This window comes from Rhamphochromis sp. 'chilingali' (genome assembly GCF_963969265.1).
Source record: "Rhamphochromis sp. 'chilingali' genome assembly, chromosome: 14".
In the NCBI taxonomy this organism is placed as follows: domain Eukaryota; kingdom Metazoa; phylum Chordata; class Actinopteri; order Cichliformes; family Cichlidae; genus Rhamphochromis; species Rhamphochromis sp. 'chilingali'.
The window spans coordinates 14,764,432-14,783,695 of record NC_137941.1 but is presented as its reverse complement, the minus strand read 5'-3'; the positions used below and the strand labels follow the sequence as shown (position 1 = coordinate 14,783,695).

Here is a 19,264-nt window from a genome sequence, read left to right as displayed (position 1 = left end):
TCAGTTGCTAATAGAGCCTTTTGCTAGCAACTGAACTGTTTTGTTAGAGTTGTTTTCTGTTTTCTGACAGAAAATAGGTTCGGCAATATTGTTTATCTTATCCCAGAGAAGAGATTATCTCCTTAAGCATTAAGCAGTAAATATGTTCCTAAGCTGTTGTGAAACAGTGGTGAGGACTTTGTAATATGACATGTTTGCACTGACAATCAGCCGGTGTTGACAGCTAAATGGATGCTGGAAAGAGGGGAATGACAGTTAAATGGAGAAAAAACTCCCAACACATTTATCATTCAGGTGAATGTTGCAAACAATTATGTGAGGACTGCAGTAGCAGTGAGTGAGTGTGCAGAGGTGTTTGTGTGCGTTTTGTGAGGCAGCGTGCTCCGGAATGAAAGACTATTTGAGATGCCTTTTTATTCGTCCAGAGTGAGCCACCCTGCTGGGCGCAGGACAGCATGCCTTGTGAGGCGTCTCTGACAGCCTGGGCATCCACACAGAACAGGGTGAGAAAGGTAAACAAGGCTCTTAAAGATCTCATTAGAAAGAAACCTTTAGCAGAGAAGGAAACGTTTAATTATTCACTTGTGAGTTTCTGTGTAGAGGGGAAAAAAAGGAAGGAAAAAAGGTTTCCCCCTCAGCCGAAATTCCAAAAGAGGCCTTGGGGAAAAAAAGCAAAACTTATCGTGTTGTAGTGTGTTTCTAATGACATAAGTGAGTTTGATTTTTGGGGGTTAGGAACAAAGTACACTGAGATTATGATAAATTGAAATCTGCACTGTGCATGCTGAGTGAGCGTGGAGGACATTTTGAAAAGCACATGTGTTAGGAACATAAAGAAAATTTGTTTCATATGAAATATTTCTTCTGACATACAGTTAGGTCCGTGCCTGTCATGTCAGTTTACATGATATAAAAGTGTTATATCACAGTATCAATGATATAGGAACACCATCCATTTAGATTCAGTGTCTCAAACAACGAGGGAAGCCCAAGCATGTCTGAGGGCAAGAGCCTCCAGTGGTGATTTAGTATTTAAAAAGTGAACTACTCAGCAACTTAGAATCAGCACAGTACTTTGCAAAACATGCAAGAAAACTATTTCTGCTAAATGTGGAAACAATGCATGTTTTTCACCACTTGATACACGTGTGACTCAAAAGTAAACTAATACGTTGACAAAGTGTGGCTGGAGCGGTCACTTGTTGCAGTCCATAGGACAGGAAGAGCAAATGCTAGATGGAAATGACTGATGTGGTTACACAGTAGAAAAGAAATGCTATAAGCAGTTGGTTACAGGGCTGTAATACATGGAAAAACAAAACATACAAGGTGCTGGGGTTGTTGCAGCATGTCACATCATGGTTCCCCTTGGACAAATTGTTTAGTGTTAAAGTTTGCAAAGTGAACTTGAACTTAAAAGTCTGTAGGATGTTTTCATAAATAAGTAGAAGAAATCGATAATAATTCTTTTCTCTTCTCTAAATAATGCCACGCATCATGGTCAAATGAGGTTGCATACTAGTAACCAATGGCTACAATGGTGCATTTTTTTTTCTAAATTAGCTTTTGGCCAATACCTATCACTAGGTACTAGGCCATAAAAGAGGGCACATCAGAAGACCAGCAGATTGATAAGCTTGAATTCCGTAAAAACCTGGATTTGTCTCTGTTGGCTCCATCCAAGTGATCATTCTCTAGTTTGTGATTATAAACATGGTTGTGAATCACCATGATGCAAAACAGGCTCACACACCTGTCCCTAAGGTGTCTTCACAGGTTATCTTGAAAAATTTGGACATCGGTGCCCGACATGAGGAAATTTACTGCCTAAATCTCTGAGCGCTGATGATACGACGATAACGTTCTGGTCCATTATGAGCTGCTGCTGAGCACTTTAACATTATCATTAAGCAGTAATTTCACACTACTTCCTTTGCTGCAAAAGGGCATTTCACTGTGTTGTAAGCTGTGCAGATTTTGCTTTTGGGCCCAGTAAAATATGATGTTGGTAAAATATTACCTTGACTGCTGTGTCTTAAGAGCAAGATTGGCATGCTTTTTTTATGATTTCATAATGAATTTGCCCACCCGTATGGGTGCCTGACATGTGTGCCCTGTGTATTCTTGTGTGCAACTACAGGGTCTGGTAGTTGCAAGACTGGCATATTTTTATTTTATTTTTTTAAGAGGTATGTTAGAATAGGGCTGTGCGATATGACCAAAATCTCATATCCTGATATAAGACATCTATCGTCCCGATAATGATATAAATCACAAACATTTTCTGAAAGTTCAGTGAATCTCGGGCAGCTTGACTTGCGTGAAGTGTTTCCAGCTAGGTGTCGTGTACCTGGAGTCGAGTGTTTTGACCGATGCATGAAACTATACATTTTTAGACATAAGTTGTAACGGCCGCCGTTTTCTTTCTGAGTATTTATTACACAGCGTGCTGCGGGGAAAAGCCTGTTCTAACGTTTGAGTCTAAGGTTTATTTTTTGCTTCTCATCCGTAAACACTCTGCATAGTATTTCACGTGATTCCGTTTATTTTGAAAGGTCTCAACAGGATCTTGAGCTTTATTCTGAAAGGTTTATGTGGAAAATAAACAAGTGGACACGCGATGGTTTTACCGTCGTTGTTGCTAACGATGACGCATAAAAACAGGCGCTTGTCTGTCCTTAGTGTGGTTATATTAAATATAAGAGATAGAGAGAACTTTAAGAAATTAATATAGCCACTACAGTGACCATCAAAATGGTGAAAAAATATTGCCGTAAACAGTTTATTTTGCGACACCATGAAACAAACGATAGCGTAAAATGAAACGATAGATGTTTTTACATCGTCATCCGATGTATATCGTTATATCGAACAGCCCTATGTTAAAATGTGACAAGACGAATGGAATATTAAAGCCTCTGTACCTTACAGCTTTACAGTCCTCTCTCACACACACACACGCACACACACACCAACACCCCAACATCGTGGCCACTCCCATGGCTCTGGATGGTTTAAACGCTCAACCAAAAGATACAACATCCTATGTAGAAAACATTGTGCAGCTTCTGAAGAGTTACAAGGTTAGGTCACTTTAGCTACTGTTAAATTGAAAATGTTAAACGGTTATTTTATACGTTTACTAAATAAAATTTCCAGGGAAAATGGTATCTGGGCTACTTTTGTGCTTATATTTCACTTAGTCTGTGTAACTGGATGTAATGCTTTCTCACTGCTATTGCAGCAGTAATAGCAGGGAGCTACTTTTAATCCTTTAACGCTCCAAGTGATGTGAAGCTGTCCAAAAATTTGACGTCAGCTGATTGCATGCCACTGATTAGCAAGTCAGTGGCGTCACTTGATGACTCATGACAGTATCTCCTTCATAAAAATCAAAAACCCCTTTTTTTGAAATCCAGCAAAGAGGGAAATTTCTACACAAAAACAACACTGTGGTCCCAGATTCTGGAACACACACACACACACACACACACACACACACACACACACACACACACACACACACACACACACACACACACACACAGAGCAGCAGGTATACCACCAACCAAAACCCAGTAGAGTTGACCTGAGTAGCTACTAATGGAAAAAAGGATATATAATGCTGACTTACTTTTGCAGTAAATTCACACTTCAGATTAACGAGTGTGTCATCAGTGACAGAAACTTACTGGAAAAGAAGGACTGAAAATGCCCCTTACTTAGATTTAAAAATGCTGCTGCCTGCAAGCAAATACCAAACACAAAATTTGGTATTCATTTATTTTTTCATATATTGTCAGAAATATCATGGCAAGTTTTCTTGAACTATCATGATATAATTTAGAATCTTTGTCATCCACCTCACTTGCAGTTTATATTTATCAAGTCACCCATGGTATCAAATATGGTTACTTCTAGAATATGTTGCATTAAACTGCCTTTTTTTTTTTAACAGCATGGGGCTGTTTTGCATGGTAACTGTTTTTTAATACTTGCACATGTGAATTTATAAGCTCTTATAGAATCTACTTTTATCAAAGTAAAAACGCTGCATAGATCAGCCCCAGCTGTAGTTATGTCTAGCTTGTTTTAGTTGTGTCTAAATTTTATAGACAATATCTCCCAGAAGCACCTGCAGTATTTGATAAATGTAGCCTGCGTTTCGGGTTGTGTTTTGTGTTAATCTCGTGTCATTCCTGTTGAAACTTTTCCCAGACTGATGTTGACACCTTGTCCAACTTCTCTTTTTTGCCTCCATAAAATGAGTTCAATTTCAGTCTTTGCCCATTTGCATTGACATAAGCTGTAGTCTCATGTAGCCATGTTTCTAATGTAAGGTGGAGTTAATCTTTCATAACTTGATGGGGGAAAAACCATCAATGTCTCACTTTTGACATTTTTGGGTACAAATTAATCAGTTAGTGCAATGTTAGCGATAGATTAATTTGAATGGATGATTAATTTTATATTTGTTGACAAATAGATTAAACAGTCAATTGGTGCAGCTCTGCTGCTTCTATTTTAATCTTACTTGCACCCAAGTGATATGTGCCGATAGCAAGCTGAGTCTCTGCTCCAGACACATGAAGGTTTTAAAATCTGAAGGTAGAACTGAAAGCACAGATCAGAACAGAGGAGAACAGAGAACCTGTGAAAGGATTCCTCTAGAATGGTTGATGATCATAGGGTCATCTTTAGGAGCAATGCAAACTTTTGGCACGGGTTGAATACCCTCTTTCTCACCCCTCTGTCTGCCTGCTCTCTCAGAGGTTAAAATTCCTTCGACTGCACCGCTTGCGTGTGAGTATTAGTATGCACGCCTGTGTGCAGACACGGTTCCTTAGCTCGTACAGGTGGGTGCAGTAAATATTAGCTTTTCAAATGAACATGGCCACCCTCGGATATTTAAAGGCTGAAATTGAGAGGCTTTCTTTTTTCTCGTGGCAGGCAGCTCCAAACCAGCAGCAGACAGCTTGGTTACATTCAACAAACATTAAGTAACCATTGACTTCAGTCTGCATCTTCTACTGCAGTTCATTTTGGACTTGGGAAAGGAGGAGCTGAGAAAGGGCACTGGGTTCAAGCTTGAATGCAAGAAAACAGGAGATATTAGCAGATGACTGCCTCTGGTTTATCCACAGATAATAAGGGAACACAAATAAGTTGAGGATACCTGAAGACTGTAGACAGGCAGCATTTTATTTTACAGAAAGCAGTCATCTTGTGCTTATCCAGTGTATGCTGAGTGAGACCTCAAATGTGTCACTGCTTATTCAAGATGTCCCTTTGGATGCTTTCAGTCTGACAGGAAAACAGGTGGCTCTAAATAATGACTTATGACAGAGATGCTGAAAGAAATGGTGCATTTCTTACAGCGACGTTTTCCTGTTGAAGAATGAGTTTGCAAAGTTTACCCCAGTGTCCTGCTCGGGTTAGCCTCTCCCATCATCAGATTCACTAAAGTATCCATTCTAATATAAAGTAAGTGTTCAGCATCGGGCATCAAGATTAGTTGGAATAATTAATTAGCACAGACGCTATAGAGAAGTGGTACTTCTGAATTCACGGACTATTTAGGGAGACTACGCCGAATGAAAGGACCTTTCAGTTTCCATATTCTGCAGGTTGGGGATGCCAGCATTCGGAGCTGTTTTGAGGTTTTGACTTGGTCTTAAATCCTTTTCAGCTACTGGCTGCTTTTTGGATGTCACGGGTTTGCTTACAACGTTAGAAAAAGTGATGTGTTTTAGCGGTAGAGACAGATTTTAATTGGTTTACCCTTGTTTGGATATTGACTGCCAAAAGAGATCTTTCATCAAGCCACTTGCTTTAAACTGCCATCAGTGACAGAAAGCTTGCAGGCCACTGTGCTGTACAACACAGCAGGAATTGTCCGTTTGTTTTTTATCCTTGTGCATTCTGTTTTATTTCGGAATGAAGGCAGTATCTGAAGTGTCTATCGCTTTAGAGACTTTAAAGTTATAGTTGGAAGATTTATTGCTAAATATACATATAAAAAGGTGTTCTACTCTTAAATTAAGTTTGCTTTTTTGCTGCCGTTTCCCCTTTGCTTATCTTAAATTGGTATTGTCAGTTTGTTAATTTATTTCTTGGTATTTTAAGAAAAAGGGGAGAAGACACGTGACACTGTGTTTCTCCGGACAATCAGAAAAGAGTCATTCATTCGTGTCCAGCTGCCCGCGCAGTGCTCCCAACCTCTCCTCAGCCACTGACGGGAAATTCTGACCTGCAGTGTTTTACGCCCAGCCTGGTTCAGGAGAAAAATGCAGAATAGAAATGTTTGCCAGTGCGTGAACACAGGCATTCGAGGCGCAGAAAAGCTGATACGACGTGCGTGTTTGTTTGTGGGTCCCATGGCAATCCCGCCTGAACTGAAATCTATCGCTCATTATCACATCTCATTACATTTCTTCCTCCACTTCATATCTGCATCTCAGCCCTTCAGTCTCACTCGTTGTAGTGTCTCCTGTTTTCCCACCAAAATGCTTCTCAGCAGCATGGCTTTCTCTCCACCGGCTCCTCATCAGCTGCCTTCATCGCAGAGCTGGGCTCTCTCACGTTAATGTAGTTGTTAACAGCCTGTGGTCACAGGCGGTTTGTGTGGCTTTGCTGTTGGAGCTGAAACGCTCACAGGAGGCAGAGGAGGTGCTTTGTAGGACCTCTGATCCCAAATGGACCGGCCAGTGATGGACTGTGCTTGGTTGACTGATATAGTTTGACAAGAAACTAAAAAGACCAGGGGTTCAGTGTTAAATTACAGAAATTGAAGATACAAATGAAAGGGATATGAACTGAAAACCAGAGCGAGAAACTGTAAAAGAACACATGAATAAATTTTCAGGGAATACATGAATATCTTGTTTATTGCTGAATGTGGGTGCTTTTTGTTTCCTTTGTTCTCCAAACCAAAAACACACCCTCTGTTGCTCTAGTTACGTCACTCAGGACGAAGGAAACCCATCATTGTGGTCTGAGCGCCTCTTTTGTTTTTTGTTTTTTTCCTTGTCATGTGATACTTTCACTTCTCCAGTTGAGAGTAGTAAGCACAGTGCTTGTAAGATGGTGTTACCAGGAGTCACATGCTGCTGTCTAATAAACACCCTCACCTTACATACCTACGGTACCTTCAGCACATCTGTGACAGCCCTTTGATTGGTGATAATGAGCCGTGGGTGTTTACAGTGACTGTGAAATTACATAGAGTAAATATAGTACAGGTCTGATTCTACATTATGTCTTTGCTTTTGAGCTACTGATACAGCAGAGGTGTGTGTGTGTATAAATATAAAAAAAAAACACCCAGCACGCCCATGCGGGCGGTTTTATCCTTCAAGCTCGGGTCCTCTACCAGAGGCCTGGGAGCTTGAGGGTCCTGCGCAGTATCTTAGCTGTTCCCAGGACTGCGCTCTTCTGGACAGAGATCTCCGATGTTGTTCCCGGGATCTGCTGGAGCCACTCGCCTAGCTTGGGAGTCACCGCACCTAGTGCTCCGATTACCACGGGGACCACCGTTACCTTCACCCTCCACATCCTCTCGAGCTCTTCTCTGAGCCCTTGGTATTTCTCCAGCTTCTCGTGTTCCTTCTTCCTGATATTGCTGTCATTCGGAACTGCTACATCGATCACTACGGCCGTCTTCTTCTGTTTGTCTACCACCACTATGTCCGGTTGGTTAGCCACCACCATTTTGTCCGTCTGTATCTGGAAGTCCCACAGGATCTTAGCTCGGTCATTCTCCACCACCCTTGGGGGCATCTCCCATTTTGACCTCGGGACTTCCAGGTTATACTCGGCACAGATGTTCCTGTACACTATGCCGGCCACTTGGTTATGGCGTTCCATGTATGCCTTGCCTGCTAGCATCTTGCACCCTGCTGTTATGTGCTGGATTGTCTCTGGGGCATCTTTACACAGCCTGCACCTGGGGTCTTGCCTGGTGTGATAGACCCCAGCCTCTATGGATCTTGTGCTCAGAGCTTGTTCTTGTGCTGCCATGATTAGTGCCTCTGTGCTGTCTTTCAGTCCAGCTTTGTCCAGCCACTGGTAGGATTTCTGGATATCAGCCACCTCCTCTATCTGCCGGTGGTACATACCGTGCAAGGGCCTGTCCTTCCATGATGGTTCCTCGTCTCCCTCCTCTTTCTTGGGTTTCTGTTGCCTGAGGTATTCACTGAGCACTCGGTCAGTTGGGGCCATCTTCCCAATGTATTCTTGGATGTTCGTTGTCTCATCCTGGACTGTGGTGCTGACACTCACCAGTCCCCGGCCCCCTTCCTTCCGCTTAGCGTACAGCCTCAGGGTGCTGGACTTGGGGTGAAACCCTCCATGCATGGTAAGGAGCTTTCTTGTCTTTATGTCAGTGGCTTCTATCTCCTCCTTTGGCCAGCCTATTACCCCAGCAGGGTACCTGATCACGGGCAGGGCGTACGTGTTGATGGCCCGGATCTTGTTCTTACCATTCAGCTGACTCCTCAGGACTTGCCTGACCCTCTGCAGGTACTTGGTGGTTGCAGCTTTTCTAGCGGCCTCTTCATGGTTCCCATTCGCCTGCGGGATCCCCAGGTACTTGTAACTGTCCTCTATGTCTGCAATGTTGCCTTCTGGTAGTTCAATCCCCTCAGTTCTGACTACCTTCCCTCTCTTTGATACCATCCGACTACACTTCTCCAGTCCGAACGACATTCCAATGTCATTGCTGTATAGCCTGGTAGTGTGGATCAGTGAATCGATGTCTCGTTCACTCTTGGCATACAGCTTGATGTCATCCATGTACAGGAGGTGGCTGACAACTGCTCCGTTCCGTAGTCGGTATCCGTAGCCAGTCTTGTTAATGATCTCACTGAGGGGGTTCAGGCCTATGCAGAACAGCAGTGGGGACAGAGCATCTCCCTGGTAGATCCCGCACTTGATGGTGACTTGTGCTATGGGCTTGGAGTTGGCCTCTAGTGTTGTACGCCACATCCCCATTGAGTTCCTGATGAAGGTTCTTAGGGTCCCATTGATCTTGTACAATTCTAGGCATTCCAGTATCCAGCTGTGGGGCATTGAGTCATAGGCCTTCTTGTAATCAATCCAGGCAGTGCACAGGTTGGTCAGTCTGGTCTTGCAGTCTCGGCTGATTGTTCTGTCTACCAGTAGCTGGTGTTTTGCGCCTCTGGTATTCTTGCCAATTCCTTTCTGTGTCCCGCTCATGTATTGACCCATGTGCCTGTTCATCTTAGCCGATATGATGCCTGACAGGAGCTTCCATGTAGTACTGAGGCAGGTTATTGGTCGGTAGTTGGAGGGGACCGGTCCCTTCTTGGGGTCCTTGGGGATCAGGACCGTCCGGCCTTCAGTTAGCCATTCCGGGTGTCTCTCGTTAACTAGCAGCTGGTTCATTTGTGCTGCCAGACGCTCGTGGAGTGCAGTCAGCTTCTTCAGCCAGTAGGCGTGAACCATGTCGGGCCCTGGTGCTGTCCAACTCTTCATACTGGAGACCCTTTCTTGGATATCTGCCACTGTGATGGTTACTGGACCCTGTTCAGGGAGGTCGCTGTGGTCTGCCCTCAGATCCTCCAGCCACTGAGCATTGCCGTTATGGGTTGCGTCCTTCTCCCATATGCTCTTCCAGTATTGCTCCGTCTCCAGCCTTGGTGGTGCTGTTCTCTTATTGTTCCCTTGCCACTGAGAGTACACCTTTGCTGGTTCTGTGGAGAACAGCTGGTTTATTCTCCTGCCTTCGATCTCTCTGGTGTACCTCCTCAAGCGGCTGGCCAAGGCTGTGAGTCTTTGCTTGGCAGTTTCCAAGGCCTCAGGTATGGACAGCTTGCCGTATTTCTTAGGCACCTTATTTGTCGCACCTTTCTGCAACTCCGTTAGTTGGCTAACCTCCCTCCGTGCTACTTTGATCTTGCCCTCTAGCCTCCTTCTCCATGGAGGGTACTGCCCCTTGTCGCTGTTCAACTTGTAGCCAAGCATCTCACTGATCACTGCTGCCGTATTGTAGATCAGCTTGTTAGTGTCGGTAATCGTGGTTGTAGGTATTGCCCGTAGTGCTGCATTAACATCATCTAGCAGACCTTCTGAGGGTACTTCACGTAATCTTGGTAACCTGCTACGGGGGATTCAGGTTTCAAGCTTGGCCATGATCCTATTTTTCAGGTCAGTTCCTCTCGCACTCAACGATCCTTCTCCTATCGCACTTGGGGCTATGTACCCAATCTCGGGTGGGGGTGATGATATCTCCCCCCTGACCTGGCGTCCTGACTCCTCCTTGCCGTAGCATTTGTGTTGTACCTCGTCAATCTCTAGCTGTGAGAGCAGTCCCTTCTTTCGAATGTTGGAACACTGAGCTACTAGTTGTTTCGCCGTCATTGTGGATGTTGGGTATCGAAGAATCCATAGGTCCCTCATCCTATTCATGTAGCCCCTTCCGCCGGGGTTACTTGCGTAGTAGCATTCCAACAACGCCCTGTTTTCGTCCCTTGCCCACCGATGCCTTCTTGTTCCAGTAGCCCACTTTTCGTCAGGGTGCCCTGGTTCCTCAACACCTGACGCGGACCTTGTTGATCCGGGCGACGTCCGAGCCGGCATGCCTTCATATTTATCTGTCTCGCTCATGTCTGCGGTAGGCTCGCTTAGCATAGGGGGTCTAGCCTTAGGACCCTTACTGGATACAGACGCCCCCCAGGCAGGAATCGAACTTGCGAACTAGTCTAACCACTACGCTATCCAGCTGCTATATATATATATATATATATATATATATATATATATATATATATATATATATATATATATATATATATATATATATATATATATATATATATATATGAGAGAGAGAGAGAGCACAGTTTGCTGCCTTTGCTCTGAACACAACAGATGAGTGTAAGTTTATGTGAGTTTGTGGTTCGGGTCTGTTAAATTCTCTCCGTCTGTGTCTTTAATCTCTGCAGGAGTCGGAAGATCCAGATCCGGAACATTCCCCCTCATCTACAGTGGGAGGTCAGTGTGTGTGTCTCCGTCTGTGTGTGTGTGTGTTGGTGTGACAGTAATGCCCTGTTGATCAGCACCAGGTAGCACATAAACCAGTTTCCTGACGATGAGTCACCAGCCTTTATCCTGTGTTTGTGTGTTTATGTCTGTACTTGTGTGCGCGCTTATGTCTGTGTCGGTGTGCAGATGACAGTGCGTCTGTGTGTCGACATCTGTAACCTTGCTGGGGTCCAAGTTGGTTTTCTCTGTGTGAGAGTCTCTGTCTTCAAGCCTTTACTCGGTCATTTTTCTTATTTTAATATCTGCAGCCTGTCTGCGCTCACAGCTCTGGGCATGTGGTTTAAATGGGTTTTATTGTTTTTAATATTATAAACATTAGCGGATAAAAACGCTTTGTGTTTACTGAACAGATTAGGACAATTTGCCTTATTCCCCCCCCAATCTTTTAGTACTGCATACAGTTTTATTGTACAAAAGAATTTATTCACATTTAATAACACAGTATTTTTGTATTAGTATATAGATAAAGAATTGAATATCTGATAGAAAACACGTGATCCAAGTGTCATCTATTTGTTTCTGAAATTTAGTAGAGACGCTCAGAGGCAGCTCATTTTATTGTATGTGGCTCATTCAGAGTTATTTCATTTCTGTTGGACCAGATGAGTAAAATAATTAGTTTCCATAATAACCTAAATAAAAAATAAAATACAAACAAAAGTACAGTTTTTGAAGACTTAAAAGAAACCCAGCTATTTAAAAGCAGATAGTGGACAGCATGAAATGTCTTTAAAAAATAAACAAAAGATATGTTTTTCTGCATTCAGTCAGTCTGCGGCGACTTTTAGCAGCATGGTGCCTCAGCACTTTTGCCTCAGATCTGCATGGTCCTGGGCTCAAACCCACAAGGGCCTTTCTGTGTGAAGTTTGCATGTCCTCCTGAGGCTTTCACAGGTTTTCTGCAGGAGCTCCAGTTCTGCCTGCCATTGAAAAACATGTAATGGTAACCCTATCTGTCTTGCCCCAGGCATTTTTGCAAGAGATTCTTAATCTCAAGAGTTTTCTGGTAAATAAAATAAAATATCAAAGATGCGCTGCTGTAGTGAATAAAAGAATGTGCTGCAATGGCTCCTTGGCTTAACCATTCTAATGATGTGATTTATTCTTAATACGTGAAACACAATTCCTTGCCGCAAAATACAGTGAAAAGTTCAAAATGGCGGCCCTTCTTCTCTACTGATGTCACTCTTTGCACACTGCCGGTCCAGGAAAGATCCTTTGGTGGTTTTCTTTTTACATTACTTTTTTTTTTTTTTTTTTTTTTTTTTTTGTTTTTTGTTTTTTCCTACATGAATCTGACCTCTTTCCGTTTGAACAGTGACCTTTTATTATTTAACATATTATGATGGAACGCTGCCACACATTCTTATATCATCTTAGGTGTTAGTATGTCTTTTATGTCTGCCTTATTTCCCCTTTGCACCATACATAATGTTTGCACAGCAAGATTAGGCTCTTCAGCCACAAGTATAACAACTGAGATACAAGTTTTTGGAATAATACTTTGATTGATCACACTTATGAATATTAAAGTATCTCTGTTTTTACCAATATTGCGTGACTGCAGGGAATGACATCTCTGACACACGCATGCACGCACGCACGCACTTTGCCACCTCTCCAGGTTTCTCTGCAAGTATTAGCTGTGATCTCAGACGCCATTCAGCTCTCATTTTCTTTATTTACAGACAAGTCTGCACTAGCTGCAGCTACTCATCTGACATTAGGAAAAGTTTTTGTTTGGAGCTAGGTACATCAACGTACAGTGCTTTTTATTACGCATGCATTGTAGAGGAATAAGCTGATATGAAGTGACGTAATTAAAATAATGTAAGGTTAAAGGTCTGGCCTTCCAGTAATAAGCTTTAATCTAAAGATCAATCAGATCTTAAAGTCTTGATCTCACTCTAATGTGTATGTATGTCAGTGCTATTTTGTGTGTCTGAGTTTTATCTTTTCTCTTTTCCCCATCAGGTTTTGGATGGCCTTCTAGCTCAGTATGGTACTGTAGAAAATGTGGAACAAGGTACAGAATTCTTCTCCTCCCTGTTTGCTGTGCATGTCATCTTCATTTGGTTCCAACTGTTCAATTCACATGAGACTGTTTAGCATCACACACACACAAACATGCACGCACGCAGACCTCCCAGTGAGTCAAGTCTCCCTTTGTGACTTCACTTCCTCGTTACCATCATCCCACACAACCATTATCTAAACATAACCCATCTCTGCATATGAATCAGCCTTTATCATCTTGTCTGTCTGCGTGTGTGCGTGTGTCTTATAAGTTTGACCCGAAGAGTCGAGTGTTTGAATTGCATGCAGCCTCTATAATAAGCACTGTGTACTACCACGGTTCCCGTTGGCCCCAGCGTATAGATTGAAGTGGGCAGACATGGCAGTAATCCAGTAGTAATGTGTCCACGTGTGTGTTTATGCCTGCATGTGTTTGCGAGATGGATCTCTTTTGGGGAGGTGCATCGTGGTAACTGGGGAGGACACTGCAGGCGCCTGTGGTGAGGCTTTTGCACTGTCTGATTTTGTGTGTGTGGTGTTTTTCTTTTTTTGGGGGGGTAGGCAGCATTAGAGCAATCCCTGCAAACTTTTTGCTGACTAAGCACGCATGCATGAGTAATAGAGGCATGCACCGCAAGGTATAAGCACCAACAAAGATGCACATGTACAAATCTTTACACACACACACACACACACATACAGGCACAGTGTCTCCTTGTATATCAAAACAGCCACAACCAACTACTACCCACTGTTGTCATGACAGGTGCTAAAAGAGAATCCGACAGAGGAGATACTCCACTCAGAGTTTACCACACGCTGCCATTAAACAGTCTACTTCATGCTGTACCACACACCGGCACAGCATTTTCCCTTCACCTCCTCTTTCAGTTCCTCAGCCCGGCTCTCCAAACATCGCTAGTTGCAGTGAATTATCAATGGAGCCAGCTTGCTCGTGTGTCCGTCCCTGCTTGCAGTCTCTGTCACTTTTCTCTGCCTGGATCTGTGCACTCTTGTTACAGGGGTGAGGTTTTAGAGAAGTCCGGTGTTCTTGTGTGGCATGGTCAGAGCTGCTGGTGGCGGGGTGGGGCAGAAATGGCTGTGAGTGCCGGTGCCGGGCACCACGCCAGGCTCAGCCCACTCGCCCTCTCTAAGCCAGCTGGGCGCTCTCCCTGGATTTAACCCTTTAAAATCTGCTATCTGCTGCTCGCTAACAGGTTCGGAAGTTTCTTTTTTAGACATTGATGCCTCTTATGACTGTTCACAGGAAAAGCAAGCTGAAACATAATTTTACTACTTCTGTGGTACACCTGGCATCTCAGACTTATTTATAATTGACATGTTTTGTTCTTGGCTTGCATGGGCATTTATGTGCCTGTTTTATCTAAAACCTCAGAAGTATCTTTACAGAGCTTTGAAGACCTGCTCTATTTGCCATTTATTTGATTTCACAAGCGTAGTTGAAAAAACGTAGATACTGTTGTCTCTTGTGGCAGAAAGCATTTCATCAATAACACAAGCTGCCTTTCTCAGACCTTGTTCTTTTGCCATTAGTATCACTGTTGTTCTCTCAAATTACAGGTATCATGCAGTTAAATAAAACATGCTGAAGTACAATGTGCTAAGACCGGTTAAGGAAACATGTATACCAGGGTGACAAATTAAAGGGAAACTCAAATTTTGACGCACATAGTCAGGAGAACTAGTGGCTCTTATCTATTTTCACACATGCACTAGCACAGCAGCCCTAAATCTTTCTAGACTTTATCCAGTGTAGGTACATGTGAGCAGTATTTAACCTTCCCATGTCAAAAGATTGTGTGCTGGTCGGTTACACCTGTCAAATATAAGATGAAGAAATATCTTTTAAAATAAAGGTAAAATAAACCACCACAAGCTGTTTTGGCAGCTTGTGGTGGTTCTGCATCTTGCAAATGAACTCTGTTATAATGTTTTTTTTCTTTAATTTGTCACATTTTTTTGTATTTATGCATTGCATGAGTTAATAACAGCAAAAACAAAACAAAACATTCTGAAAACATTTAATATTAGAGCAAACAAAACCTTTTTTGTGATCTCTTAGAGAACAAGAGAGGAGAAGAAAAATGTTTTGCAGTCGAGTCTCAGTATTCATAGCCCAGCTCTTGGCTTCAGCTAGACTGCATCTGTTGATTATTTCATTAAGTGATGAATATTGATGGCGTTTCTCTTTATTATAAGACAAAGAAAAAGAATATAACGTTTGTGCTTGCTTATCGTTTTTCCTTAAATTGCTACAGTGATCAACTCAGCATCTGAGCTGTTTGATCAATGGACAATTTCATCAATCGATCGATTGTGAGCTTCCTTTGTAATTGCGTGTACTTTACAAGGCTCGCTTGAATTGAATTCCACTTACAGTTCAACCTTTGAAGAATTGAAGAATGCGTGATCTCAGCAGGAATCAAACCCTTCAGTGTGGCGGTATCCGTGTTGTTCTTTCCTCAGCGGACCACAAGTCTCGGCGAGGTGCTTCTTAGCGGTGCATTGCATTTTATCACAGATTACTTGCTTTGTTAAGGCTGTCATGTCAAACTTAAATAGTTATTGTGCAAGTGGCAGAGAGGCTATTGTGTTAAGCTGCTCCTGTCTGTAGAGGAAGCAGCAGGGTCTGGAGGGGAGCCAGTGTGGTGATGGTTGTAATGGATTCACACAGGCAAGTGGTTCTCTGGGTTAGGGCTGCTCAATTAATCGAATTTTAATCACGATTACGATCTGAGTTTTCAACGATCATTAAAAATGACTGAGCCGATTATTAGCCCCTCCCTCATGCTTTACTCTCGCGCTGCTCCGTGTGGCAAATCGAGCGCACCGCTCTGCATTTCGAACACGCGTCACAACAATTAAGAGGACCCGAGGGAAGCTCGGAAAGCTAAGCAGAAGTTATTTGGAGAGAAGAGTGACTGCCGTTGGTTGAAAAGAGGTAAAAAAAAACTTCAGTGGTGTGGAAACATTATGGGTTCGCGGAGTCAGACGTGGATCAAGTAGACATAGTGTGTAAACTTTGCTATGGTGTAGTAGCTGCACCACAGAGCAACACTGCAAAGTTCACTAAACATAGATCTTTACATTTTTCATTTATTTCTTATATTGCAAACATTTGCACTGTTATCAGTATTTGCACACTATTTTATAATATTTTATGACAATCTTTAAAGTCATTATTCAATACATTGTTATTGTTAACCCTTTAAAGCCGGTCAGAGCAGCAAGCTCCGTTTTGTGTAACTATTTTTAAATCCCGCTAAGCTAGCGCAATAAATTTTTTTCCATATGAAACCAGAGGAGTTGTACTTACATCTTATGCCATCAGCTTGTCCTCGGTCACGGTTTCCTTCCACATATAGCTTTGCAAAAATTGCATAAAAAGCGCTTGCAGGAACAAAAACATAATATTCCAGAAACACGCTTTGCCGATCCGATCAGCTGTTCGTAACACTTCCCACATTGAAAAAGACGTCAACGCGAACTATCGCATTTCCTGCCCAAAACCAGAAGTGACGTCATTTTCGCGGGAAATGTAGTTTTTTTTACTTGTAGGCCTTAAAAGCCTATACTGGTGTTTTTATAAGTCATGTTTGACTTTTCTGAATAGTTGCTGGGATGCTTAGAACTCGAATTGCACTGCTGGAAATAGTTTATTTTGATGCACCTGCTGTTTTCTTTGCAAATTTGCATCATAGGATTGTTTTTTTTTTTTTTTTTTTTTTTCCTGCAGTATATAAAAATTGCTGTATCTCCAAAATAAAACTATGAGGACACTCAAAATAAATTTCCTGTTGTTGTAAACTATTTTTTGCAACTTTTTTGTATTTAAAGTTTTGAGGGATAAACCTCTTAAATTTATCCAAGTAGAAATATATGTAAAAAAAACAAAAATAATTTTCAATTTTTTTCTAGTTTATTGCACTTTTTTGCAATTAATGTAGTTACTATGGACTTAATACATACATATTATTAAAATATGGGCTATAACAGTTGTATTGATGTATAGCAACTTGAAATGCTCCCACAAATGGCACTACAACATGTGTAAAAAAAAAAAAAAAAAAAAAAAAAAAAAAAAAAAATATATATATATATATATATATATATATATATATATATATATATATATATATATATATATATATATATATATATATATATATATATATATATATATATATATATATATATAAGCAAGCTCTGGCCGACTTGGTTCTATGGTAGGTCTTAAAGGGTTAAATAAATATCGTCAAATAATCGTGATCTCAATTTCAGTGAAAATAATCGTGATTATCATTTTTGCCATAATCGAGCAGCCCTACTCTGGGTCACCACGGGAACCTGAATGCGTCTCTGACTCACCTACGGGAACAACAAAGAACTGCTATGTGCATGTGACCGAATCTCTGTTTACTGTGTGTCATCTTTTGGGTGTGTTTTTTTTTTTTTTTTTTTCATGTCCTTCTCTTTCTGTCTTGTTTTGCAGTGAACACTGATACAGAAACAGCAGTGGTGAATGTTACATACGCAACCAAGGAGGAAGCTAAAGTGTAAGCAGCACATAATAGTGACACTGATGCATGAAAGTAGAGCAAAACTCATGATATACTTGCACAGACAAGAAGCTGCAATACAAGGAGTATTGGTCCTGCTGTTCGTATATTTTTCTTTGTACCAGGCGGTTTCAAATGTGTATCCATAAAGGTTAGAGCAGGGTTGGTTCATCTGTGGCCCACACAGTAACAAACTCCTTGTGAACTGATTTTTCTTTTTACACAAACACATGTAAGCTTGGAGGAGGTTACTATACTGTAGAAAAAGACAGGATTAAAAGGTAGAAGGCAAACATGTTTGTTCTCTCCATTAGCTGTCCATCGAACACCTAGGTCACATTTTCCCAACTTTTTTAGCCTTGTGAAAACAGAGTAGATGTGTTTCAAAGCATTGTGTTGGTGTGTTTATGAGGGGAAAATTTTTTTTTGAAGGAAAATAATGTGATGTAAGCTCACCAGGTCACTGCCGGTGGGTGTGTGGTGAGCTAGAGTTGCTAGAGTTGAGAAGCTTGCTGTGTGATCTTGCATTTTAATTTTTTTGCATTTCCCATGAAAAAGCGCAGTGAATGATGCATGAAATCAAATTATATTTAATGTTTGTCCACCAATAATCAGATGTCAGGTGTAATTTGCCGCTTTGGTGACTTTTGCTCGGCTGAGGTAGTCATCATGTGTAACAAACATGTGTTTACAAGCAAGTATATCAGAGGCTTATGAAATTAATCAGTCAAACTGTCAGAGAACCTGTATTCTGATATTCTTGTGTTAGTGCATCTGTTCATTTATTTCCCCTCTCTCTTCCTGATACTTCTGCTTCTACATTCCTACTACCACCCAGAGCCATCGAGAAGTTGACAGGACACCAGTTCGACGACTACTCCTTCAAGGTGTCATATATCATGGACACGGATGCTGCTCCACCTGTCCAGGCTCCCCGCACGCGTCGTGGGGGTCGAACTTCCCGGGACCAGGGCTCCTCTCAGCCCGGGCCATCAGGAGGCTACGGATCTCCACGCCCCAGACAACACGACTTCCCACTGCGCATGCTCGTGCCTACTCAGTTTGTGGGAGCCATCATCGGCAAGGAAGGCAACACCATCAAGGATGTCACCAAACAGACGCAGTCAAAGTAAGCAACAGCACCTCACCCTGCTGGAGTTTAACCTTTCTTTTATTTTTTGGGTTAGCATGTAGCAGCAGCAGCATGTACCTCTGCTGCTGCTGCTGCTTCTTCTTCTTCATCATCTTCTTCATAATGTAGGGCTGGGCCATATCATACCGTTCACAGTAACACCGGTATAATGTTAGGCAATGATAATAAAATGAAATATCACGATAGAAATGGGTAAAACGCGCATGCGCAGTGCCTTTGTTTTCATACGCACATGGTGGAAAAAGCATGTCAGTGACGGAGAATTGACTATGTGCACGAGAAAATGCTTTGCGGTCAATTGCTACTGCGAAGATATACTCCAAAATCATGTCCAAAACTCGAAAACTGAAAGATTGCGTTAAGTTACAAAGAGCAGAAGGTGGGAACACTCACCGCTGTTGTGTCATAAAAAATCGAATGATCAATTTTGACGTTTAAAGCGTTTAGATCG

General features: G+C 42.1%; 1 protein-coding gene across 6 annotated transcripts in view; it reads left to right on the top strand.

Moving 5' to 3' along the window:
- The window catches only part of igf2bp2a (insulin-like growth factor 2 mRNA binding protein 2a), a 65,250-nt gene that overhangs the window by 26,126 nt on the left and 19,860 nt on the right, over positions 1 to 19,264 (top strand). For 5 of the 6 annotated variants that reach the window (XM_080902103.1, XM_080902105.1, XM_080902104.1 and 2 more), the window contains 4 exons: positions 10,965 to 11,013; positions 13,039 to 13,090; positions 17,594 to 17,657; positions 18,499 to 18,789. In XM_080902103.1, the coding sequence (XP_080758229.1) occupies positions 10,965 to 11,013; positions 13,039 to 13,090; positions 17,594 to 17,657; positions 18,499 to 18,789 (456 nt within the window). Of the gene's footprint in view, positions 1 to 10,964; positions 11,014 to 13,038; positions 13,091 to 13,124; positions 13,581 to 17,593; positions 17,658 to 18,498; positions 18,790 to 19,264 lie in introns of those variants that run through there. The other variant, XM_080902108.1, reaches the window with a different exon arrangement.